Below are 27,020 nucleotides of genomic sequence, written 5' to 3'. Positions count from 1 at the left end.
ATGTGGAGAAAAATTTTAGTAATTTCATTCCTGTTCAAGACTATATTTTCAGAAGTTACAATAGGAGGCATAGATAGAACGATGAGTGAAGGCGTTAAAAGTCTTGGATATAAAATAATTTACGGTCAGGATGATATAGAGGAAATTAACGAGGTAATCAAGGACACCGAGAGAATGAAAAGCTTGAAAAGCAAAGTTAACATTAATGAGGCGGCACCGCCACTGCCGCCCCAAGACGTTAAATGTTTGATGTCAACTGACAATTACTGCACCAGAGATATGTTCAAAACTAAAGGTACGTTAATTTCCAAGGAAAAACCTGCATATGTTAACGTATATAGAGTTTTACTTGTTGTGCTGTTGTTTTCAGCACGGACGTCTATTGTTTATCGCGGTTTGATGGCCTCGTTACACTGCTGATATATTCTTCAGAACATTAATGGCCAAAAACGTTTTAAATTACTTATGATAAATGTTTCAGTGTTTTATTGTCAACAGTAAAAGATGAAGTGAACAAAAATATTTTTTGAACACTGTCATTTATTTTTAACAACACACTAATATGAACATTGTATCTATTGATTTTTCCCCGTTGTTACCAAATTATGCGAATTAAAGACATGATTAGTAGGACTTATATAGTATTAGGTAGGATAGCCCAGCGGTAGAGGACTAAGACTTGAAAACGTTGGTTGTGGGTACGGTTCCTGTGATACCATCGCATATAATTCAAAGCGCATTGCATTAATTATATAGGATTGCCACTGCCCGTAAATAAGTTTCCAGAGGATAGGCGACAAAGTCCTCTGCGTACCACAATACGATCGGTAACCCGTCTGGCAAGTGTAGCGATTGTGGCATATTCCCCTAAGATATCTTTAGAGGAGGTCTACGCCTTGCAATGAACGTTTATGGGTTGAAACGACGACGACGATCTGTCTTAAAATGATTGAAGTTACAACTATGAGAATATGATCTACTCACTTTTTGATACTGGTGTCAGTGTAATAAATCTTCATAACCATTTGTTCTTATTTTAAAATTTTAGGAATTCTTATTCAAGCAATGAAAAACGATTGTGCAAAATGCTCGAAAAAAGAAAAGGATCGTGCCGGCAGAATAATTGCTTCAATGATGGCCCACGATCCTGTTGCTTGGAAAATGTTTCTCACCAGGTATTACAGTCGGCAAAAGATTGAGAGACTAACAGGATAGAAACCTTGAGGAGACATAATGAATTCATTACTTATGTTAATTTATCTGCGTTATTTATCAATTTTTAGGTATGCAATAATTACGAAATTAGATGTAAAGCCTGTATATAATCACCCAAAACAGGAACCAGTAAAATTTAAGCTTATTGGATATCCAGAAGAAATTGAAAAATCAGAAAATAGGTTCATTTCCCCGGGTGCTTCAGTAAGAGTGAAGAGATATTTAATGGAGAAAGTTTAAATTTCACAGATACTAAAATGTTTGTTGATAAAATTTGTTAAATAAAATTTACCATATATGTTATATGTTTAGAAAAATCATATGTATCTGTGTATTCGTAAGTTTGTTATTTTGTTTCTAGGTTGTTTATAAATAAACCAAAATGAATTTGAATTATCTACTTTTATTCGTATTAAGTGTAACTATTGTATAATTAGTAACACTTGTGTATTACGTCATCGGCAATTCAATCACCCACTTAACTAAACTGATTTAAGGATTTTTAAAGTTGCTAAATTATGTAGCTCGTTTGTCACCAAAAACCTTTAAATCTATAACACACATTTCCAATGATCTGCATAAAGTGATCACGCTGTGACTCCATCGGTATTCGATAGCCCAATAATTTTGGTAGTAGAAAATCTGATAGTAAACATTAATTGATTCTAATGTGTAGTAATTCGAATTTTGAACATGCTTTTTCCTACTTTATTATTTCTTTCTCAAACTATTGATTTCTGGAACAGCCTATCCACAGAAAATTTGCTATCCATTTCCTCTTTTAAAGATTTTATACCTTTAACTAATCCCGATGTACAAATTGGCTAGAATCTTTTTGCCACTATGACTGTCAATTTACTACATAGATTTTTCAGGATGAGTTCTAAATTGGTCCTCTTTTTAAATGCGTTTTCCCGCTAAAGTATATGCATCATGAAGTTTGAGTTTATAAGGTGTGAGATTTTCGCTTTGTTATTGCCAAAAGAGATAATTAAATAGATTTTATCGTTAAATATCTTAATACAAAAAACGTCAATACTTAAATAAAACCAACACTACTTGCTTGTTATTATATTGTAACTTTTGTTAAAATTAAAACCATGTTAAGAATTAAATCAATAGCGTAAGTGAGTAAGATAATAGTATAAGTGATTTTTTTATGATCAAAACATTTTGTTCTTTGTGTTTGTCTCCTCATGCTTCAGTACTGTTCCTTTTAATGACGCTTTCTAAATACTGCTTCTTGTATGTGCCATCAGACTGATATCTGAAATACGCGACGTTATATTAAAATCTAGGGGAAATGTTACGTAAAACGAATGATAAGTGAGTCATTCTACTCTTGCATTGAATATTTTGTTTATAGTTATTTTTTTCTGTATTAGGTTTTTATGCCTATATCTGTTAGTGGTTCATCCACTTAGTGCAGGTTAATTATTTTTTGGTAAAAATATCTAAAATTGGTTATTTTTTGTTTATAATATAGGAATTTTTACTTAATTGCCTTCATGTCAAAACAGTAGTATATACTATTTAAAAGTATCTTTAATTGCTTTATTCAAATTTTACCCGAGTTTTCTTAATACTAATTTGAATTATGAATATTTTTTTACTAAGAGTTGTTGGCTAAGATATTTAAATGAATTATTTCAAATTAATACAATAAAATATCACTTTTTTGATTATCATCAAATTGTTAATAAATATCGTTTGATATAAAAGGCGAAGGAATAGTAATCAGTCAAAACATTTGAAGTAAAAATCAACGTAATAGAGTTAACTATACTTTTGCTCAAGCTTTTCCCAGTCGTCCGGTCTGTTGTCAATGATGTGATGCATTACTTTGTCAGCGCCATCTCGTTGACGTTCCGTGCAACTTTTGCAATTATTGGCTATTGCATCAGGTAGGTTAGCTGCAAAACATGTTCAGTTTTTACCTTACTTGAAATTATAATTAGTTTGAAATATTCTTGGAGATCAACTTACGTACAACGTAAATTTTGTTACTTTTGCAAGTTAATTTTCTGTTTACGGGAATAGTTATTTTTAAAGATTAATAAAAGTAAAAGATAATTTTTGGGGCTAAAATTTTTGGAGAATAATTTTAATAGTATATTACTTTTTAACTCTTTTCCGTCGGGTGTGCAAGGTCCCTGATCCAGAAGGCAGTTTATGTACCCGGAGAGCAAGCGTTCATTGGAAACGACTTCATCTAAATTCACATTGTCGTACTTGGAAGTGTAAACTGGGCTTGAAGCGCTTAAGTGGTAGCAAATAAGGAATATAAACAGTAGATTGAATATCACTGATGCCATCTGAAAGAATAAATTCAGTCTCAGCTTAACCCGATATTATTAATATTTTATAATTTAAGACAAACATAGCAATGTTTAGTATTGATATATTGAAAATCGTGCCTCAAAGGCGCTTTCTATAGAAAAGTTTGTTTCATTACTTTCGGTTTTTGTTATAATATTTTTATGATTAATATATTATGTGACTATGAGTTGTTAACTACATTACATACGAATGATACAGTAAGCTGAATAATGGAAATATTGGCATTAGGGTAGGATTTTGGAATGTTTTGTATGTAGTTTTCATTAGAATGATTAGGTTCAATTTTATGATATTGAATATTGTGAGAAATATCTAGATTTGCAGTCAGAATTATGTCACATATAAGTAATTTAACTTATGTCTTTCAGAAGATTGTGACGGCCATATTTGAACCTTCTTATATTATCCACCCAATTGCTAATCCGCGTGTTCCGATACCGCGATACTACACAGCATGACACCAATCAATAAAAGTATATTCTTCTTATTGGCAGACGAAAGATTTGAGGTAACGGCTATAGTGCAACAGGATTAAGATTTTAAATTAAATTATGACAGGAAACCTCTCTTTACCCCTAAGGTTTTATTTATTTAAAATAGCAATATTTATTATTGACATATTAATAACCGAGTTTTGCAGGCGCCTTTAAAAGAAATGTTTGCATTTATGACATGTTTAAGAGTTGAAAACATTTTTATTTTAATATTTTTTTAATACCATGCAGTGACAATATATGTTGTTAAATAGTTGACATGACGTGCAGATGATATAAGTAGCTATATTATATAGTGTCATTGTTGTTTCTCAATTTTACATGTAGCTGTTAACTATATTCGGAAGAGGAGGCATATAGAGAGAAAGATGTGTCTTGTATGTAACTTTGTCCTTACGTTATTTACAATCGGAATTATGTTATATTTAAGTGTAAATTGCATTCTTTTGATATTTTATTTCTTAGCTTATCAAAATACAAAAGTACTGTGGATGAATTTCAAATTTATAATAGAGAGTGATTGGTTGCAGCTGTAAAAGCTTTAAAGGATGAATTCTACACTCATTTTCAATCAACCTGTATTAAGTGATTAGTCTGAAAATGTTGCGTCGCTTTATTTTTTTTATAAGGGGTTTAGATTTTGGCAGTAAAAAGTCAGTAAAGACAGATAGTAAACAATAATTGATTTTAAAAGTAGTTATTGGATTTTGTAAACGTATGTTTTTAATTACTATATTATCATTATGTAACTTATTACTTCTGAAACCATTGATTTTTTCAAGCATTTACACCTATAACCAATCATCCTCTAATGTGTCAGATATTGTTTATAAGTAAGAATTGAACATATTGGTGATTTGCGTTTTGAAAGGTTCTGTTGATGGAAAATTTCGTTATTAAACAAGCAGAACCATCCTATTTTATGATCTTGTCAGCTGCAAACAATGTGTTACACAAGATTTTGAATACCAAAACCCCTGGTAGCGCCATATTATCACTGATAAAACCTAATATTAGAGTGAACATTTGTGTCGTCAATTTATTGTGTTTGAAAAATAACAATTACATTATTCTCTTCTAACGAATCCTTTTGGTCATAAATTTAAATAATTTGTGTATATTTTACATCATACCATATCACAGTTTTCTGTTTAAATTTGATAAAATTACTAGAAATTATCCGACTAAATAGACAAATGCTCGTTTATGTATTGTGAATAACAGAGCATACATTTCGCAATAATTCTTCGAACTCGCTATGTCAGTCAAGTAAATATTTCTCGAGTCGTTCTTCGACGTTCTGGAGTTTGATTATGTAAACAAGTACCGACATACGTTTTGTTTTATTAGCATTAAAAGTCATGATTTTTTCTTAATAATTTGTCTGGTTATTATTATACATTTGGTCGCCAGAGTTTTTAAGTTTTCATATTAAATTGTACATGTACCATATATGTTTTCATTATATTGTTAGCCGCGGATCATTAGCTTGATTATCAGTAACATCTAAGTTGACTCATGTTTTATTTACATTGTATAAGCATCTAGTAAATATTAATAATATACGACATTTTTGTAACCAAATTATAAAAAAGCAACAGGAAAACCAAATTTTTGGTTAATTAATTGCAAATAGAGATCATATGATTTGCCTAGTGAAGTTCCATTTCGGCAATTCATTGTTAATAATGGATAAAAGTAATGAATTTAAAATCTCCGAACAATCTTTTAGTAATAAAACATAACAGAGCGCTTTTTAATTAATTTGTGTTAATAAAAATATTTTCCTGTTTATAAGTAAAAAAAACCAGTCTGGAACTCGATAGTTCATTACGAGTTCAACGTAATATAAATTCACACAATACAAAAAGTTGATTGTTGGTTATTAGAGACAGGTTCTGTACTTTTTTGCTGTACATAAAGTCTTCGCCTTGTTAATAATTAAAGGATATAAAATGATTACAGCATTAAGTAAATTACTGTATTTATTTTTATAACGTGAATTTTATACGAAAACAATCGAGGTATTGTTCAGTAAACTTAAGTATACACCGTTAAAACAGTAAGGAGTTAACAATTATTAATATGAAATTCCAATATTTCTTTAAAAATTTTGACTAGACACTTTTTTATAATAAAAAATTATAAGGTGGAAAAATATTAAGTGGAGAAAATATCGGCGGACTTATGGATATAGATGCTTATAAAATGTACATTTGCCAATAGAATTGTGAAAAATGTCGTATCATTTCGTTCGGTTGTCAAAATATGGCAGTACTTGATTTGGAGAAATTATTATTAATAATAATGTTTATTAATAATATTTACTCTTAGTCTTGTTGAAACAACTTGTGTCAAAACGTAATAGTTTCTGAACAACATATTTAATACTTGATAGAGCTATTATGATTAAAAAACATATTTTAACAATTTTTGAGGTTATTTATGTTAGTTGTTATACTATAATACATGTTTATTACAGCTGCCAACATTATTTCAAAGTTTTTTTTTCATCATAATCCATAGATATGAACTAAATTAAAAAGGTCGTATTCGTAAATTTTTATTACAATTTATATTTTGATGTATTATCAGAAACCTAATTTTTAGGATTCTCTGTTATAAAATTGTAATGTTCGAATTTATTCATCCCAAAAATAACACCGTATTAGTGACAATGAAAGTATTACAGAGATATTATATTTTAAAGGCAAATGTTACAAATTTTGACAGTTGTGGAATCACACATATTATTTACTTACGTTTTAATTCGTTGACATAGATGAATATATTCACAAATACTCTACCGTAGAAAATACACACAAATATTGGATGACTCTTTATTTGCTGTTATATACTAGGCTATGAAATTTCCAGTAATAGGATAATGTTGTAAATTGTATCAATTTATTTGTTCAAAATTGTTTTCAGACACGCAATCTTTAGGGGGAATCATTTCACAGTTATGAAAAACGAGGATAAAACTGCATATAATAATTTTTGGCGTTTAATTTATATTATATAACATCGATGGTCATAGCACCGGTCAGTAACGTTTAAAATAACATATATCAGTTTATTTGATTTTAAGGCAAAGATTTTTTATTGTGATAGGATTTTCATTGCCGCCCGAGCGGCATTTGCAGATTCCATGGTTTCTTGCTATGAGGAGGGCCCCTAGCCTAAGCCCTTTTTTTAAAGCAACGAAGCTTTAAGGCTCTTGATGGGCCTACGGCTCGAGCCGCTACAAACTACTATTATTAATTAGTATTTCATCGGATTGGTACCAAACATGTTTTTGAAAACTATTAAAAAAATAATGACGTCAACTCATCATCATAATTTAAGATATTGACTTGAGATGACTGGTCTCTGTGGCAAAAAAGAATGACACAGTGATTATCAGGCTTCATACGTTTTGTATTTATTTTTTACAACAACATTTGTTAATTTTGTTAGATATAATTGTAAAATGTGATTTTTTTACACATATAACACAATGACTTTTATTTTATTCCCAGGCGTAGTTCTCAAGCAGTATTGTGCAGAATTTAAAATTCAAGGTTTAAATGTAGATATATTGAATAATGTTTTCTTAAGAAGCTTCTATACGGGGTCATGTTAAATTTGTTACTGCTTATGTATTTTAATGGATGATAAGTTTTAAATACATTACATACGAAATAAATTAAAAGTTACTTAGTTTATTTATTATAGATAATTGAGGGGCTACAAGGAAAAGGCTGGGAAATGAAAACAAAGATTCACATTACAAAGAACGTAATTAGCATCCTCAATGACTTGCGAGTGCACTACAATTATTTTGATATAATGTAATGTAAAAATAATTATTTAAAATATTTGAATTAAGTTCTTAGCCATTTCCTACACGGAGTACATGAGAGTCTACAATATATAGAAGAAGTTACTGAAAAACGAGTATGCTTAAGAACCAGTCGAGCTGTGGTTTGGCCATCTTTCACACAGCTACTCGTACTTCAAAGACACGTCGGTCTAGACAACAGCTGTCCAAGATAAAAATTTCTTCCCAGACGCTGTCTCGGCCTACCGCGCGCTCCGCAGCATCGAGCTGGATACGGTCTTGGCTCAGTTCTTTACAGGGCACGGGAGATTCTCCGAGTACCTTTACCGGTTTAAGCTAAAGGAGAGACCGTAGTGCATCTGATAGTCGACACTCCCGTATTTGTAGAACCTCGGTTTGACACTGAATCCTAGTTGACAAGAAAAATAGAAGAGACGAGCATTGCTTTAGTAATAACAGATGAAGGATATCAGAGTAACCTTCATCAGTTACTGCTGGAGAGTCACTGAAAATGTAATTTGGAGTAATGTAAGTTAAAATTAATGTAGAGTCAGGTAAACAGATTAACATAAAGATTAAAAATGAAGTGTAATGTAGTGTAAATAAAAATTTAATCTTTAGAATAAGAAATATTGTGATAAACTGTGATAAAAACCCAGTACTGTGATAATTGAAGACAGGATAAGAGGCGAAGGAAAGTAAGAATAAACGAGAATGTAAGATTTTGTGATGTGTGATAGAAAAATTAATGAATGATAATATGGAGATCTATAGAAGAAACAAGATAGTAAAAAGAAACGTGAAAAAATTATTAAAGACAATAAATTCCTGTTCCCCAAAATAAAATAGGGTATACGAGAGGTCACCAATAACGGAGGCCATAAAGAAATCAAAATTTTGCACGTTCCGGTGGACTCTCTGCAGCCACATTTCTATACACGGTATGATAAAAAATACGCCGACTAATTTTGTTGTGAATAACGTATTAAGTTTACCTGGAATTTAATTAATCTCCTACAAAGTGTTCTCCTTTGCTAGCGATGCACCTATCCAAATGTTGATTCCATGATTTGAAGCACTTCTAAAATGTTTTTTTTTCTTTTAGAAGAGTAAGAAATCGCATGACAGTCATATGTTTTTTGTTGAAAATTCACGATTCAGAAGCGACATGTGGCATGGTGCTTTGTCGTGATGGAGGGGGAAAACGTTGGCTCCTTTTCATACATCATATCGCAAACGTTTTTGTAAGCCCTAGTAATATTTTGAAGATCACATTTGTTCATCTTGATACGAGTTCTGATCGCACTATGTCCTCACTATCAAAGAAAATAATGAGCATGGTAGTCGCCTTCCATTGGAAATTCTGCATATTTATTTTAGGGTTAAAGCCATGTAACCAAATTTCAAATCCCGTTATAAATTTGCTCATGAAGTTAGGATCTGTCCTTTAATTCTAAGCAAATGGACACACGATTTTCATGATATTTTGTTCACATTTTATTTTTTGATCACTCGATCACATTTTTGCTCATCACTATCGAAGACAGATAAATTTTAGTGGACTCCCGCTTACAAATTGAAAAACTCCCACTTTTTTGACACGCCAACGTAGACACCCCGTCTACTTTCCCGTGAATCCCTGCGTTCTTTCCATTTAGACCACTTCTGAAGTTAAATGCTTAGTTGAGTTGTTTTGAAGCTTATAAACAGTGCGGAGAATATAACGTAACAGTCCTAGTTAGTTGATGTCAAGAGATTTAGGGTTTTGTAAAAATATGGCCTTTCATGTCTCCTTATTTGCAATTTTTTTAGACAAAAATCTGGTTTCAACTCGACTTTAATTAAAAAAAAAAACAATCATGTAGGACTCGTTGGAATAGGCATCCAGCGTCTCGTCCCCCGGATTGAAAGGATAGCGGGTGCCATGCACAGACTGCTGCCTAATCTCGGGAGACCCACGGAGGATGTCCGCCGCCTCTATGCAGGGGTCGTACGGTCCGTGGCCTTGTACGGGGCGCCCGTGTGGGCAAAAAGGCTGGCGATTCGACGCTGTAGAACAAAGATCTACATCGTCCAGCGGAGGATGGCCATACGGATCGTACGCGGATATCGCACGTATCGTTCGAGGCGGCGACAGTCCTGGCGCGCCTTCCGCCCCTGGACATTCTGGCGGAGTCGGATGCGAGGGTCTACGACCGAGTCCGCACCCTCCGCCGAGACGGCGGTGGCGAGACGGACCGTGTGCTCGAGGCGGTCAGACGGAAGGAACGGCGCAGGGCGCTCGTGACGTGGCGCGCTAAGCTCTCGGAAGAGCGCCATGCGCGCAGACGCGTCGTTGGAGCGATTCTGCCCGTCTTCGAGGCCTGGATGCAGCGAGGAGACGGAAGGCTCACCTACAGGCTTACGCAGATGATCACCGGGCACGGTTGCTTCGATGATTACCTGTGTAGGATTGGACGCGAAGCGACAGTGAACTGCTTCCACTGCGGAGGGGCTGCCCAGGATTCCGCCTTGCACACGTTTGCGGTTTGCCCGGCGTGGCAGTCGGAGCGGCGAATTCTGGCGGACGAGATCGGACAGGACCTTTCCTTGCCAGCAGTCGTGTCGGCGATGCTGAGGGGGTCATCGGCGTGGAGGGCCGTGGTCTCTTTTTGTTCTCACAAACCGTCATGGTCCAGAAGGAGGCAGCCGAACGGGGTCAGCAGAGGACAAATCCCGCTCGGAGACGACGCTGTCAGCGCAGAGACGTGCCTCGCGACGGCCCTCCGATGAATGGTGCTCCCCTACCATAAACGGAGCCTTCGGCGTCGCGGGAGTTTAGGGTGGGGGCCCTAAACTCCCACTAGCTTCGGCGACTCTGAGGCGGACGATGGTTCGACGTGGTCTCGAACCATCGTGATAGCACCACGAGGGTTTCGGGGGTAGCGTATCCACGCATACCCCGGGACGGGCTATCGAAAAATAGCACGGCGCGGGGGAAGACCGCGTGGCGATCCCAGACCGGGAGATACCACGGTCCCCTGTTTAGCGCAGAGGGAGACCACCAGGGGGGGGGGTTAGTGGATAGGAATCCCACATACCCCTATCCTCACCCCAGAGGCAGGGCATCTTGAATACCGGAAGATTTCCCCCGCCGAAACAAAAAAAAGGCATCCAGCGTCTTCCGAAAACCTTGACACGGTCATCAATCCGTCGCATGTTTCTACTCCAGAATCTGAAGGCTCCTGCGGTCCTCCGTTCTACGCGTTATGTGGCTGGCCTAAGGATCTTGTTATTCTAGTAAATAAATTCCATTTTCCTTAATAAATATGGGTTTTTACATTGTACGCCACACGTAAACACTTTACATTTCCGAAGCACGACGCTTCAGAAAACATTAAACAATATCAATTATATGTTCATCTTACTGCTTGTAATCTTGATGTATTAATTCTTCCGTGGAAAAAACTTCTTACTGGAAAATATTATGTGACACTTTGTAGGAATAGACACAACCAGAAAATAATTAATTACTAATTGGCATTAACTTTATCTAGCGCCAAGATATGTTTGTGTACAATGTGTTTTATAATCATAGCAATAGAGGCTGGGTTGTTATTATCAATAGCCTTGTTGGTTAGTCATCTCTTAGAAACACAAGCGCTATGCAGTACGATGCCCTTGCACTGTCCGCGGCTAAGGTCGGGTAGCAAGTAATTTGTGTTGAATTAACGGCCGTAAACAGATTACCTTACAAAAGAGTAATGCCTGCAATATTTCCTTAAGCCTATGTTTTATTAAACATTGTATTATTAACATGTGATTTTATATTTACACATTGACTATACTTGAAAGTTGTTCTTTATTATTTTATATCGCTTACTTTTCGTATACAAGTTGCTGAATGATGCCAACGCTACTATTCGTATGATGTGTGTTTTACTTTTATTTGATTAATAAGACTAGTCAGTTTATAGCACAAGAGGATAGTATAAAATTAAATTATATGCCAATTCGTTGAGTTACATTATTGCGATTGCATCCAGTATAAGCACAAACCTTGACTATACTATAGCGATACTGTTTTGGCAAAAATCAATACACCTTTTATGTTGAAACAGACAAGTTATTGTGGATTTTAAGAAATACTTAAGATAAAAAGTTCGTATGTAAGCATATAAAACTACAAAGTATATCTTGACTGGTATTCTTTGCTTACAATAAAACACAATATTTGTTAAATATGTATAAAAAGATTTCACTTTAATTAATACAATGACGAACTAACGTAATAAAATTGTTAAAATAACATACATAAACATACATTTGAGATTTTTCTTGCGATGATTTATACAATTAACACCATGAATATATTGAAAATGTAGTGTCTCAAATGATGCTTTAACAGTAATATTAGTAAAAAATATCGGATCGGAAAATAAAATACGAAGAAATAGTGACTAAGCGTTTAGATCAATTAACGTCAAGAATGACGAAAGCAGGTTCTGCAAGAAGGCTTCAATTACAGCCAAAACTAGTTTTCGTATTGCCCAAAAATATATCCTGTATCGGTATAAAAAGTAAATCATCTTCGATCGACCAATACATCGTCGAGAGATCATTTAGCAACGAGTTGTCTTACATTTCTATAAAAAATTAGAGGTAAACATTTTTAAAATCATTTACAAAATTAATATATATATTTTTTTAAATGACCAGTACAAATGTTTATCTGGATTATTATTTTAAAAGAAACTTTTGCATTACAGAATGAATAGTTTTGTGGTTATATGTCTTTGGGTTGTGGTGGGTTTGGCATCAGCTATTCCCACAGATCAATACACTGATCGTTACGACAGCATCAATGTTGACGAGATCCTGGCTAACCATCGACTCCTTGAACCTTACATAAACTGTTTACTTGGCAAGGGTAAATGCACCGCTGAAGGCAGGGAGTTAAAATGTAAGTATTAAGTTTTTTTTAACACTATTTCACATACTTAGGTAATATTATTAATTTTGTTTTTAACTGAATAAATTATATTATAAAATTTAACATAAAATTTTTGTAGTTATGCAAACGTCTTTGTTAGGTGCTTTTAGCATGATATATTATTATTTGTTACGGGACTAGCTTATATTTTTGGCACCTAGCCTAAGACCTTTATTAAAATAGCGAAACTCGAGAGCTCCCGGGAGAGACTCGGCTAGGGTCGCTACACAAAACTATTATAACGGGTTGGGAGACCGACTAGCTCTTAGATCACTTAGTCGGACGGTCCATGAAGTGACTTGGCTTAAGGGCCCCCACGAGTAACCTTGACTTGGCATGTCACTCGTCGTAAGTTCGTAATCATTACATTTACACGCAAAATGTAATCATCAAAGTATTATTAATTAAAAAGTAATTTTTCCCGCTTTAATTTACTTATGTCAAAATAAATATTTTTATTAATGTTAAAAAATATATATTTATTCAATATCTTTTGATTATAGTTTAACATACACTTAATAATAGTTTAATATTCCACAAGATATCTAAGGTTTTTCTTTTCTTAGTTTTAAATTTAAAATTAAATGTCTATAATTAAATAAACCTTATTACAGCATATGACCTGACCTTATAAGAGTATTAAGAACAATTAATCATTTAAAAGTTTATGTAAATGGTTGTTGGATTTGATTTTCAATAATTATATTGTCATAATTTTTAGCACATGTGGTTGAGGCGATGGAGAACAATTGCGCCAAGTGTACTCCGGTGCAGAGGACTCGCTCACGACAAGTCATTGGTCACCTTATTAATCACGAACCTGCTGCTTGGACTGAATTGTGCCAGAAGTTCGATCCAGAAAACAAGTTTTCGCATATATACGAAAAAGAATTGCGCGAGTTAACAAACGCTTAGTGATATCGTCAAAATCTAGAATAGTATCTATTTTTTCTTTTAATTTTTGTTTTACAAAACTTCACCTACAGTTTTGAATTTTACTTGGAACACCTATTATTAATTTAAATTCAAAATTAAATAAATTATTAACATCATAAAAGTTCATTTTACTTTTCCCAATTTACGATAAGCTAATATTACTATAACTACCATTATTGTTATGAATAAACATTACTTAGATTATACATAAATAATAACTTTCATGTTATTAAATATCTTAAATTAAATTTAAATTCGTCGTCTGCAACTGACACCGCAACGTCGCCTTCCCTGAATATATCTATGGGGGAATATACCATAATTGCCACGCTAGGCAGAGTGATATTATGATACGCAGAGTACGCTGCTGCTTATTCCTTTGGAAATTTGTTTGTGAGCAGTGACAATTCCATAAGATTAGTGCACGAAGTCTAAATTATATAAGACCGTACCCCATGAATCAAATCGAATTTTTATTCTATTAGTATATTAGATTTAAATTTAATTTCAAACTAATATATAAATTAAAGTTACAACTTTGTTATCTATTTGTGTAAAAGAAATAAAAAAGTAGAACAAGTTACTTGCATTCTAATTGTATTTAGCTCTATGGTTTAGCAGTGTTTCATTTTAATAAGGATTTATTGTTTCTTATATAAACAGCTACAAGGAATATTTATTTCTAAGAAATTGGCATTGAGTAACTTTTGTGAAACGATTAACCTTAAAGTTTATTCCTTTTGCTCGTGTTCAAATAGACGTCAATATCAGGTTTATGAAACAAGCGTAAACTTGAAATTACACATAATTAACAACTTTGTGTCATTGATTATAAGTACATTTTTAATAAACTCATTAAAATGGTAAGACGGAAGTTTTGGCTTAAAGTTAATGGCAGGCGTATCAATTGAATGTAAAACTTGCGCACAAGACACTTGGTATTATCTGTGTAAGAAAAAGTTCGTACGTATCTATTTCTGAGAAAATAAATAAATAATTGTAACTAAATATAGAAAGCGCTATTTTTATATATTTATAAAGAAAACACAGAGGTAAACGTGTCATAGGATCGTGGGAATATATCAAAAACATTCGAAAAAATTATTCAAGAAAAAAGTTATGTACTTTCACAAATTTAAAGTAAAATACGCAAGTTCTCGAAATATGGGCAAAAGTCTTCTGAACAATCCGCTATCCATAAGGCGGGCTTAACTTACAATGACAACATATAATGTTGTTTTTAATCTTGATTTTCAAATATAAAGAGTTGTTTTCTACCCTTAGTGATTAGCGGTAATGTATTATTATTTATACAGTGTGCGCTACATTGGGGTCGAACCTGGCAGATACAATCGCGAGCTAGTTTTCAACATCTAGATTTGTCCAAGTGTAATATTATCTTATTGCACTATATTACAAGCTTTCAAGGTTAACTAGCTCGTTGGCAACAAATTCAAATTATTCTTTCTTTATGTTTTCATAATACGAAGGATTATGTTAATTAATCGTTGCTATTTGCATTGTAACTATTAACTGTTAAGTAAACATATATTAAGTTTTTTTTTTATTTAATACATTATAGGTTCTAGACGCTTTTTTATTAGCGTTATGAAGTTAGATGTCGTACAACTTATTTCATCCTCATCATCGTTCCAGCTGCAGGATGTCCACTGCTGGACATTGGCTTCACCCACATATTTTTCACAGGAACTGTTGGAAACAGTGTCTTTCGGCAAACTTAACAAGGTTGTTTGTCCATTTTGTCGATGTTTTACGTTGGGATTACCTGTTTGTGGACGGAACCTTAATGTCAAACATTTTACGAGGAAAGACCAATCAATAATTTTGCGGTAATTAAAGGTAACTTTTTTGTCTCGGTTTTACTTGTAAATAGAGGCTATTATATAATTTTTATGACAAAAATGTCTCAGCCATCGCTTCGCATTTGTATCTCACGAGTTGAAGGCGCAGAGAATGACGGCGCTAAATGCACATAGTTATTATTTAATTACTGTATCAAGGTCTTCAGACACAAGGTTTTCTGAAGTCAAGTGAACTCAGGCCTAGGATTGATATGACATTTTAAAAATGAAAATAAACAATTTGCTATATTTAGACGAATCTTAGTATTATGATCAATAATAAAAATTAAATAATACCATTAATATAAATTACAGAAGATTCCACCAAACATACATTTTAGGCTTTAAGATTTCATATATTGTAAAGGTTGAAATCCCTTGACATATGAACAAAGAAAAAAAATACTTTTAATATGCGGCTTTTTTTGGTTTCTTGCAAACGTCAAGAGCAGGACTTAATCAATAATTAAAAATACTTCAATCTTTCTTTGATTTGATTACATTACTATCGTCTTTTAAAATCAAAACCAACTATACTGTCCGCAAATCTTGTTAGAGGGTTTGTAAAAATAATACCAATCTTTTCACAATCTTATAACAATGATGGGTAGATTCTAGTTCTTTAACCACAAAAATGGTGTAATTTATAAATAATAAATAGTTTTTCTTTACTAAGGGATGAATGGAAGATTCAGTATGTATTTACTGTCAAAAAAATTGTTATTGTACTTTCGCTGTATTCCGTAATAAGTCGTATGTGCTTTATAAATAAATATCTAAAAACTCGGATAAATTTGAGTTCTCCAAGTGTACCGTGATAAAAAGACAATACGAGATGTACAACTGCTCACATGTCACATACTTATCTACTTTTGTGATTTATGAGGTGTTGTAATTATGATGTCCTAGCTAATTTAACTCACGGCTGTAAACCCTTCTTGTTGGTAATATTAAATGAATTTTATTATAGTGATGGACTCTGACGTAATTTTTAAACATTATGGGTTTAAGTATGAAGCTTAAGAAACCTCAGCTTTTTTTTTTAGAAATAGAGTAGATACCTAATTAAATTTTTACTACATAATCAAATACATCGTATGAATATGTCTTGTAAAAGGTGTACAAGTGTCTGAAACAGGATGAAAAAGCGTAAGAAATACCACTTTTAATATTATAAATCAATGGAATCATTATTAATTGAGCATATTTAGGACGTCTAAAGACGCTGGATGGGTTGGGTTCAGGCCAGTTTCCTACCGTCTCTATTAAAAATCTATGGCAGAGACCTACATCCAATAGTGAACTTACCACGGCTTAAATTATGATAATTTACTGAAGATATACTAGGAAAAAAAAGTATAATGCTAAAATAATTAAACTCAGTCCTCTATCGCTGGGCTAGCACTTCTCCTTTCTATGTTTAGCTTTATATATTTTTTAAGAATGTTGTTAGATATTGTTCATAAATACATCATATTTATTTAAGGGTAAATAATATGACTTTTTTAAACGAGCGTTATTGTACGTAATATTTTATTTACATTTAATGTAAATTACACATTTACTATATTTACGTAATAATGTAAATATATGTCAATTTAACAATCATACTAACCACGAACAGATTGAGTTACAATAATGCTGAACTTACTCACAGGATATTATTATGTGATATGTTATGTACAATACAATAATAAAATAAACATTTACACTAACATTATATACTAAGGACATTGACAAGCTTACAGCCGCTGAACCAGCCACGAAACGGACTATGTTCGGGAGTTCACTACGAGATCAGGATTGAAGAGATTTGTAGTGAATTGGCAAATTGTAGTGGCAGTGGAGAGGCCTAATAGCGTGTAGAACAGATGGTCGCTAGGGCTTTAGGGTTATGGGATAGAGACAACCGATTAGAAAGCGTAGCGAAGGTCGTCCATCCATAAGGTTGATAGAAGACCTTGTTATCACAATGTCATTTTTCATCTCTAGAACCTATGGCCCCATATCAATATCAAAAATATTTAAGATTACGAAAGTTCCCAGGCTTGCTAAAAAAATTCACAAGCGTCTTTTTTATAAGAACAATTTTTGCGAGAAAATTTCTCAAATCCAAACCATAAAGATTATATCCAAAATATCGAAGAAGGGAAAATAGGTTTATCACTTTATCCTATAGGACTGGAGTTTGCTTACGGGTTCAATTGAGATATTTTTGCACAGTGTTTACACATTATCCCTAATTTTTATTGTATATTCAAACTTTTTTCTTAAGAGTTTTATATAGGTACTTTCTTTATTCTAACTATAAGGCCCAGCTGCATTGTGTTCTACGCGCTGTGTGGTCTAGTCTGCCCACAGACACTTTAACTTGCCAATTTGCTGGGCTACGTGAGTGGCTTTCATTCGTTTATTTCTCATACCTGATTATACCTTGATAAATCCCTTTGCTTAACTGCAAGTTTGACAATGTAGCCAGAAGTAAGAGATCATATTTCAGTGTAATAAATCATCAGTTTAATAAGGTAATGCACAATTGCCGTAGACTTTCGTTTTAAGCTACTAAAAGATATCAGATGATACATCCAAAAATACATTTCGTTCGTAAAATACTCCTCAAGGGGCACTTCCTTGACCTATGGCTACAACAATAGTAAAGTTGTCACAATGAAATGTTAAATATTAACAGAAAATAATATTGTTATTCTTATGTATATTACATCGAGGTATATAAAACATGGTGTAGGTAATGCTCGTTTAGTCGGAAAATTTTAATGAGTGTCAGATTTATTAACAGGTATTGTCTTTACGTTACATTAATCAATAACTCAATTACCTACGTCGTACGTAGATATATTAGCCGGGTTGCAGTGTTGTGAATTAGTTGACACTTAGTTTGCTAGTAGGACGCGTCTTGGTCCTGCATTCGTCTTGATCCTCACTCACGGTTCTTCGTTTGATTATCAGGTAAATCTTATAAGATGCAGAGCTTCAAAGTCCATAAATACTTGTTCATTCATTGTAAAAAATAACGAATACGTCAAGAATATTGGTAGGATATCACCACTGCTTATGAAAACCTGCAACAAGTGGAATAATTGTTGTCTCCGTTCTGAGAGATTAGTATAAAAACTATAGAACGGCGTATAAGAAAGATCCGTTTCATAGAAACTTAAACATTTGCGATAAAGTGTTTCATCAAGCTACATACACATATTTCATAGAGCTAAATTTCATTTAATGCTCTCAATAGCTTTTTTTTTTGGAAAAATATCTGTTCTTTATAATAAATAACAATAGCATAAATACTGATCCATTTATATAAATATATGGCGTATAATTCTTAATTCTATTTTTAACTGGAGAGATTAAAATCATATTTCTGTTACTTTTTTGGGATAAATTAAAAGAAAATTAATTTAAGTATTCTATGGAAAGATCCGTTGCTTAGGCTTGTATAAAAGTGTTTGTATATACGCAATGCAATACGGTGTTTTCTCAAGTTAATAAATAACCAAGAAATAGTAGATAATTAATCATTAAAACTTATTAAAAGCAGAAAACTGCAAACATTATTATCTTAAATATGGTATTTTTTAGTTTTTCAAATTATTAGTGTGATTTTAATAAAAATAAAAAAAGGAAGTATTCTTATATTTAATTTTTTCTTTATTGATTTGATATAAGCTCTCTTGAATATCTTTCCTCTTCTTTTTTATTATACATGGCAGCTGGTTTATTTTAGGCAGGTGATAGCTCGGTATTTTTTTACCTTTTTTATGATCAATTTATTTGTAGGTGAGTGAACCAGTAATTTCATTTAGATCCACAAATAATTTTTAAAGTTATAAAATTGTAGATGTTTAAACGTGTTGTATGTTTTTGTTATGTTAATACAATACTAGTATAATATATTCGTATTATAAAACTACCTCAATTAGGTATAAAATAAATAGATTCATTCATACTACAAGATTTTAATTCCTATAAGCAGTAGAGCTAAGAACAGCGGTAAGTGATACGACGTTCTTATAACTAGAGAATTTCTTAACTTTGATATTTTATTTGGGCTTCATTGGAAATCTCACTGTCGCCCAAAAAACAACTATGGCAGAAGAGGGCAATGCACTAGATTATTCTACAATATCGAATCCGGAATGTGTAGATTCGAAGACAAACGAAACTAGCTAACAGACAAGTGACAGTGGGAGGGCCACATAACGCACAGAAAAGATTGCCGCTGGGGCCCAAGGTGGATTTGTGAGGTCTTCAGAATATGACAGATCGCTTTCAACCGGTCGTATTGAAAAACTCTCTGCGAAAGATCTATTTCCAAAAATAACTTTGAGACAAAACTATTTAAGTAGCGATAACAAAAGGCAGAGCTACGATAACAAACTTTATGTTAGGAACATTTTTAATTTAATTTATACATTCATATATTTTTGTGTTACAGCTTTAAGATGAATAGCTTCGTGGTTTTATGCTTATTCGCGGTGGTTGCGATCTCCGCCGCTGAGCAGTACACCGACCGCTATGATAATGTCGACCTGGATGAGATACTTGGCAATCGGCGCCTTCTCGTGCCGTACATCAAGTGCATTCTCGACGAGGGCAAGTGCTCTCCTGACGGCAAGGAACTTAAAGGTAAGTTTATCCATTATAATAAGAGAAATCGGTTATAGATACGTTATGATGGACAGTAGTATTTATATATTATATTTTTGTTATTATTATTATTTATATATTTTTAGTATTTATCCATTTTCGTATAATTGTTATCAGATTTTTATCAAGTGCTGAAACTGCTTTTGTAAAGTTTAAATAAATCTCAGCTAGAAATTTTTACTTTACACATATGCACACTTGTTCTATCTGCATCAGCTGCATTCAATAAGTGAAAAGAGTAAAATGAATGTTTAACGTTTGTGATTTTAAATAGTTTGGATTTTTACTGCTCTATTTAATAATCATTGCGATTTCATAATTTAGATGCTACTAAGTTAATAATGCTTGAAATATTATATTTGAAGTCAAAAGCAAAAACTCGAAGCTTTGCATAAATTCATGTAAAGATATCTTGCGTTGTTTCTTATCGATTAATAATTTAAGTCTATCTAAAATTGAGTAAAGTTTTTGATATCAAAAACAATTAAAGGTTGGGATTGGGTTATGTCAACAACTGGTTGAAGCTAAATGGTATAATTCCAAAAATTTACTTTAATGCGCGCGCTGGTGGCTCCCATGTTTTTTTACTTCGTCGCATTTTCCTAATACGCTGTAAATCGGTTTCAGCGAGGCATTTTAACTGAGTTTTGGCTTTCTCAGGCCACCCTCAAATTTAAATGCTTTACGAATATCGAGTGAACAACACGTAACGACGTATCCGTCGGAAGCTCTTATCACCATGTATTCTGTGCAGAGTCCACTTTTGCGACCCCGGAGCAAATAAATACAATAAATACTCTTGTCGTCATGTAATATAAAAGAGTACAATTGTTTAATACTCTCAAGCTCAAAAGTTATTGTCCCATAGAAAAAATGAAAAAGGGAAACTTAAAGTGAGACCAACTCCAGACTGGTCACTTTACTTATATGTTTAATGTCTATGAACAATAATTATTTACAATAACAAGTTTTCAATTTCGTACATTTTAATATTTTAGTACTAAAGTGTGAAGCAAACATAATGCTTATATATTTTTTTGTTTTGATTGACGTCAAATGTTTAAAAGTTAGAAAGTGTTTAATAGTGATGTTTTTACTATTCTCCTCGTGATTTTTTCATTTTTTTTCCTCAACTTGTTTTTACATACTTTGTACTTTACAAATAAAAATAAATAGCTGAATTGGTCGATCCGCTCGTTAGTTTTGCGCTTAGCAATATATTTTGGTAAATACTTATTATTACGTTTATTCATTAACTTATTTAGCGACATATTTTTTTTCCATCGACTAACAAATATTATTCGTCGACGAGTGTAAGATAAAATTATGCTTTATGTGATATCTATCCAAATAGTTGCATCGTTACGTACGAAGATATTTTGTTATTAAATTATAAAGACACGTTTAACACTTGCATCAGTGGACCTTGACTTCAGAAGTCATTTGTGCCTTGGAAAACATTGATCTTTCTATGACGCATTACTGTAACCGGCTTAAGTAGTAAATTTTAAACTTTAATAATTCAGTTTATAATTGATTGTTTAAAACCATTAATTTTTAAAAGCATATTTACTACTTTTATTATAACCGAGAACTGTGTAGAAAATAAGTATTTACTTTTTATTGAATTATTACGCATCAATTAACTTTAGTGCTGGATGGAAACAGATATTGTTTAGCCTTGAAAAAAAATTCTAATTGAATAAGCTCAATCAAGATATTATTGGAAGTACACGCAGTTATTACAACATTCATTTAATACGCGCGGTATTAAATTAATACAGAATGCGAGCAACTATACATTGTTATAAAACGAGAAATAAGAGTAACAATGTATTTATAATGAAATGGATATATCAACCACTGTTTCTTGTAATGTTTAATAATATCGTAAAATACTTTATTGAATATATTCCTGTAAATCAAGTTGGTATGCTTGTGTGTTGTTGGTGATATCATATTAATCTGAAATGTGATCGTTTACAAATGGTCTTATAAAAAGGCTTATGATCATCTAAGTGCAATGCCTATCCTTTACTCGGTGCTTCACTGCAATCCGCAGAAGAACCAAGGTTACCATTGTAGAATTTTTTGTTTGAAGTTGCAGTTAGCGGGGCACATCGCTCATGTACTGAGAGCTGTTGGGGCCGAATGGCCCTAGAATAGCGATCAGGAGTCGGTAAATTCGAGGAAGGTTGGCCCCTTCTAGGTGGACCAAAGATATAGTCAAAGTTACGAGAAGTCTCAGGATACGGTCAGTGCGAGACCGATCATTGTAGCAATCTTTGAAGGAGGCCTTGCAAGTGTGCATCTATTGGCTGACATGATAATGATGATCATGAATTTTGATAATATCGAATATGTTTTCAGAATTGAATTGAAAAACAGTCATTTTATATTAATGAAAGAAGGCAATTAGTAAATAATTCATTGTTTTGTTATTAGCCCACATCAAAGAAGCACTGGAGAACAACTGCGAAAAATGTACCGACACCCAGAAATCTGGTACAAGACGCGTCATCGGCCATTTGATCAACAATGAGAAAGAGTACTGGACCAAACTCTCGGAAAAATATGATCCCGAAAGAAAATACGTCGTAAAGTACGAAAACGAACTCGCTAAGATTAGTGCCTAAATCCATCAGCACCCGGTTCCCTATATTACAAAATGATGTAAATGTTCTTAAAATGTTTTATTTGTTAAATTATTTTGGTTAATAAAGGCAATATAAAAAAAATTAACAAACTTTTTATTTCTTTTTACGGAATGATGTTTTCTTGAAAGGCATTCAATTTGAAAAGCCTTGATATATAATTTTTAGCTGCTTAATGCATGAAATGTAAACAATATGTTAATAAGTTATAACACAATATTGTATTAAAATTTCAAGTTCCCAAAAGTAAAACTAAGAAAAAGTAACTTTTTTGTTGAAATCCTTCCGCATCTTGTTTTCAAAGTTTTTATGTATTCTTTTTACGTAATTTATATAAATTGTTATATCTGATATGGCAGTCGCACTTATGGGCGAAAATGTCAAGAGTTATATCATTATGAGGTATTTATTTATAAACTAATCAAAAAATAATTTTTATTGGTTAAATGGATTAAATCTCTATCGACGCATGTTAATTTTGGTCATGAAAAAGCAATATGTCCACTACACTTAGAATAAAACAATAATGCTCATCATCACTTTTATCTCTAATTTTCAAATATTATATTAGGTAGAGGGAACAATGTTTATTTATTTTATTTGTAGGAATATGCAGTACAATCTATTTGATTACCCTGTTTCCATCTGGTATTAAAATAGTAAAATATGTAGTTAATATGATTTCCTCTTTGTATCTGTATCTGTACTCTTATTAATGACAATGGATTAGATAGTAGAAATAATGGATTAATATCATAGAACCGTCTATTTTAAATAAAAACCTTCAAGAATTTATTATAACATTGCTTATAGCTCAATAGCAGAAGGAAAAGACAGAGATGGATAAAGATAATAAGCATTCAGTTCAAACAGTAAAGTTGTCTTTTTATGAGAAAATCTTGTTCTGCGTTCGAATCGCCTTCATGAACGTCACTCACTGCAATGGATGACGCAGTTCGAGGAACGCCGCCGCAACAGGACATCGCGTTGACAAACGTCGCCACAATAAACGGCGTGCCATATTTTATCTATATATTTATTCCAAGGTACTTCACAGCTGACAGATTCATATAAAACAAAACGTTAACATTAATGGACAAATTACGTCAATTATGAAATAACTCTTAATTGACAACAATTTAAATTAAAAATTACGAAAGTAGACATAAGAAAAACTTAACAGAGGATAATGTATCATAGCGACAGTATGAACGGAGTGTGTTTGTTTAGGCTATGTGGGGTATTTGTTTAATAGCATAAAGAACATATTATGTAGAATATTTAACTTATTTTTTTTCTTTACATTTAATAGAAGTATTGTGTGGTACCAAAAAGGTCTAGTGAGGGGAACTCGGCGTTAAAAATATCCAATATGCGGAAAAAGGAGATATTTTCAAATTTTTGGTTTTAACTGAAGGAACAGCTAGTAAAGGGTATGTCTGAAACGTTTAGTAGGTACACTAAAATTTTATGATATTATTCCTCCCGCGGTTGTAAAACTTAGCCATGTAATTGTGTCAGTTCAAAGTATTCCGTACAGAATGCGTTTTACTTCACACAACAGTGATTCAATTCAATTAGTATAGAGAGAATCCTCTATTCCTAAACCGTCAATAACTTTCACATTAAACTAAGATGAAATATTCGTTATTTCATCGTTATAAAGTTAGATCATTTCCTGCTCGAACGTCTATCAAATATTGGCGAATCATATATTAAACTGTTTTCTTATAAGATCCTTCGATGTGTAATTTAATTTCTCACAAAAAATTTAATTAAAAAATTAAAATCAAAAATCAAAATTTACAACAAAATATACAAAATGAACTTCTATGTTTTTTTACAATAAATTCTGTGTTTTTCTATAGTAATCAAAATAAATCACAACGTTGACTATACTGATAAAAAGTTTACAAAAGAAAACGTTTATGAAGAAAAAAAAATCATTGACTAAAATATTAAAAAGTTTTTTTTAAGATTTGAAGATTTCTCACGATAAATAACCTATTTAGACTACTTAATAGGCAAGTAAATAAGCAACGGAGAGTATATTGCTTTTCGATGTTGTTGTGGAGTTTCTTCTTGCTTCTTCTCCACAACAATAATACCTAAAAAACTCTAATGTTGATTAAATCAATTTTCCCTTTTATCTATAACGACCAGATTTAACAATTAAGAGAGATTATTTCTGAAGAAAGCAAATGGGAAAGAAAATAAAGTGCAAATAACGCTTAACGTTAAAGGCAATAAAGCTACAATTGTGTTTACAATCAAACGGTAAGGATAAATAATTACTGTTTATTAAAAAAGAAAGTTATTTTCATATTATTGGACCAGTGCACCTATTCATGCGTATATTCACAAAGCTCTGATGGAAAAATAAAGTTTTGGCAACAACACATGCAGGTGTATGCACCTCTAATGGTCCTGTATGAGTTAGAGGTTATTTAATTAATAACCTTTCTGATTTATTTATTGATAAAAGAAATAAAAGTATCCAAATCGCTATCACCATAATTTATTTCAAATTCAGTTTAGATTTCTATTATTGTTGTTTCAAATATCTTTAATATTGATGGATACATAAGTTCAGAGGATGCACTTTAGTATTTCTGATTTATTGAGGAATAATAATTCCGTGGGCCTTGGCGCGTTCTTCGTATTCTTTTCTCCATTTGCCTGTAGGGTCGTACTTTTCTGCCAGTTCATGCCAAATTTCAATTTCTTCTTTGATCAGATGCTGAATCATGTCCTCTGTACCTTTTTTCTGTGTTTCTGTGCACTTTTCGCAACCCGTTTCCATAGCTTCCTTTAAATGTGCTATAAAGAACACAAAATTTTAGTATAATAATGCCAAATATCAATCAGTTCAACAAAAAAAAAATAGTTACATTGCTCTGTCTATATCAATATGTACATATAAAAGAGATTTTCATCTATGTGTACTGCCTCATCACAATATCTACGAAGTCACACGGTTCAGAGACTTGGAATATTTTATTTCTCAAGTAGGAGTCAACCAAGAACGGACTTTACAAAATGTAACCCGCAAGGAAACAAATGCATATTTTCAAACTATTGCTCTGAAAGTGATAATTTTTTTTTAAAATATGCTAGCTTGATAGAAATTATAAACAATAGATTTTATCAACCACTAAGAGAAGTGCAGGTCACGTGAAGAATGTCGGTGATAGCTAGTTTAAATTAAATTTTTGGCTTTGTTTATTTAAAATATGTATCAGTTAATAAAACGAAAGTGATTAAAACAGGTATGGTATGCCAAGAAATACTTACATTTAAGCTCTTTACCCTCGGGACTACATTTTCCTTTGTCCAGCACACAGTTTGCGTAAGCAGTTAGCAATCTCTTATTTGTCTTAATTTCTTCCAGATTAATGTTGTCGTACTTGTCGGTGTAGGTTTCTGCTAGAGATGCCGCCACAACGCACAATAATATAAATACTCCTTTACACGACATCTGGAAATTGTTACAGATTTAATTATTTACACCTGTTTCATAAAAAGAAATAAAATATTTATTCGTTACTCACGTTTTAAAATTTTAATTTTAACCAGAACTGTAAATAACTGCTAGCGAAATGATATCGATGTAGTGCAGCTAGCGAGATATATATATACCGTATTATGTTCCAAGTATGTGAATGTCGCTCCCCACCTTTTAATTTTTTGTAATAATCTTCTTACGTGTTTACATCTAAAAAAAATGTGTGTTTTTTTAAGGAATATGGCTTATATTATTGTTCTTAATGAGATTAATTGCGGAACTCATTATTTAGTAACCCTACGAAAAAAATTTTGTTCTTAAAACCATCTGTTATACTGTTGTTGTTGTGTTGTTGCATTGCTACGTTAAAAATTAATTTAAAATTTTTAACATTTTGTAATTTCGTCGTTTTGGATTTTGAGTATAATTGCAACACGCTACAAGTACGCTCGAAGTATTAAACGACTACGTATGCCTGGGAAAAACCGTCCAGCTTGGTAAGTCCAACTTCGAGAAAGATATCGATATTCGAATCCAACTCGACAGGGCAG

General features: G+C 32.5%; 4 protein-coding genes across 4 annotated transcripts; 2 read left to right on the top strand and 2 right to left on the bottom strand.

The window, feature by feature from the left end:
* Positions 1 to 1,455, top strand: LOC137921685 (uncharacterized). The gene is made up of 3 exons (XM_068764496.1): positions 1 to 295; positions 1,049 to 1,175; positions 1,284 to 1,455. Exons 1-3 carry the CDS (start codon positions 1 to 3, stop codon positions 1,453 to 1,455), a joined length of 594 nt encoding a protein of 197 aa, XP_068620597.1.
* A 948-nt stretch (positions 1,456 to 2,403) lies between these two features.
* Positions 2,404 to 6,898, bottom strand: LOC137921653 (ejaculatory bulb-specific protein 3-like). Its single transcript, XM_068764457.1, has 4 exons — positions 6,812 to 6,898; positions 3,335 to 3,530; positions 3,002 to 3,128; positions 2,404 to 2,482 (listed from the first exon to the last, which is right to left on the bottom strand). The coding sequence occupies exons 2-4, from the start codon at positions 3,528 to 3,530 to the stop codon at positions 2,410 to 2,412; spliced, it is 396 nt and encodes a 131-aa protein (XP_068620558.1). The 5' UTR covers positions 6,812 to 6,898; the 3' UTR covers positions 2,404 to 2,409.
* Positions 6,899 to 12,409: 5,511 nt separating this feature from the next.
* LOC137921673 (uncharacterized) lies at positions 12,410 to 22,946 on the top strand. The gene is made up of 5 exons (XM_068764483.1): positions 12,410 to 12,513; positions 12,621 to 12,814; positions 13,566 to 13,758; positions 20,099 to 20,289; positions 22,756 to 22,946. Exons 2-5 carry the CDS (start codon positions 12,622 to 12,624, stop codon positions 22,944 to 22,946), a joined length of 768 nt encoding a protein of 255 aa, XP_068620584.1. The 5' UTR covers positions 12,410 to 12,513; position 12,621.
* A 2,528-nt stretch (positions 22,947 to 25,474) lies between these two features.
* LOC137921658 (allergen Tha p 1-like) lies at positions 25,475 to 26,557 on the bottom strand. The gene is made up of 3 exons (XM_068764463.1): positions 26,516 to 26,557; positions 26,259 to 26,442; positions 25,475 to 25,784 (listed from the first exon to the last, which is right to left on the bottom strand). The coding sequence occupies exons 2-3, from the start codon at positions 26,440 to 26,442 to the stop codon at positions 25,582 to 25,584; spliced, it is 387 nt and encodes a 128-aa protein (XP_068620564.1). The 5' UTR covers positions 26,516 to 26,557; the 3' UTR covers positions 25,475 to 25,581.
* Between the last annotated feature and the right edge of the window lie 463 nt (positions 26,558 to 27,020).

Source organism: Battus philenor, unplaced genomic scaffold, assembly GCF_028537555.1.
Source record: "Battus philenor isolate CCGP_79_NKW_IND1 unplaced genomic scaffold, ilBatPhil1.0.hap1 SCAF_19, whole genome shotgun sequence".
Classification (NCBI taxonomy): domain Eukaryota; kingdom Metazoa; phylum Arthropoda; class Insecta; order Lepidoptera; family Papilionidae; genus Battus; species Battus philenor.
Note: the sequence above shows the minus strand (reverse complement) of the source record. Positions and strands in the feature narration are given on the sequence as shown.

Coding starts and splice junctions, on each gene's coding strand:
- LOC137921685 (XM_068764496.1), top strand. CDS start 1: ATGTGGAGAAAAATTTTAGTAATTTCATTCCTGTTCAAGACTATATTT. Junction 296..1,048: donor AGATATGTTCAAAACTAAAG/GTACGTTAATTT, acceptor TTAAAATTTTAG/GAATTCTTATTCAAGCAATG. Junction 1,176..1,283: donor TGGAAAATGTTTCTCACCAG/GTATTACAGTCG, acceptor ATCAATTTTTAG/GTATGCAATAATTACGAAAT.
- LOC137921653 (XM_068764457.1), bottom strand. CDS start 3,530: ATGGCATCAGTGATATTCAATCTACTGTTTATATTCCTTATTTGCTAC. Junction 3,129..3,334: donor CGACGGAAAAGAGTTAAAAA/GTAATATACTAT, acceptor CATGTTTTGCAG/CTAACCTACCTGATGCAATA. Junction 2,483..3,001: donor TGGGAAAAGCTTGAGCAAAA/GTATAGTTAACT, acceptor CGCGTATTTCAG/ATATCAGTCTGATGGCACAT.
- LOC137921673 (XM_068764483.1), top strand. CDS start 12,622: ATGAATAGTTTTGTGGTTATATGTCTTTGGGTTGTGGTGGGTTTGGCA. Junction 12,815..13,565: donor TGAAGGCAGGGAGTTAAAAT/GTAAGTATTAAG, acceptor CATAATTTTTAG/CACATGTGGTTGAGGCGATG. Junction 20,290..22,755: donor TGACGGCAAGGAACTTAAAG/GTAAGTTTATCC, acceptor TTTTGTTATTAG/CCCACATCAAAGAAGCACTG.
- LOC137921658 (XM_068764463.1), bottom strand. CDS start 26,442: ATGTCGTGTAAAGGAGTATTTATATTATTGTGCGTTGTGGCGGCATCT. Junction 25,785..26,258: donor CGAGGGTAAAGAGCTTAAAT/GTAAGTATTTCT, acceptor TGTTCTTTATAG/CACATTTAAAGGAAGCTATG.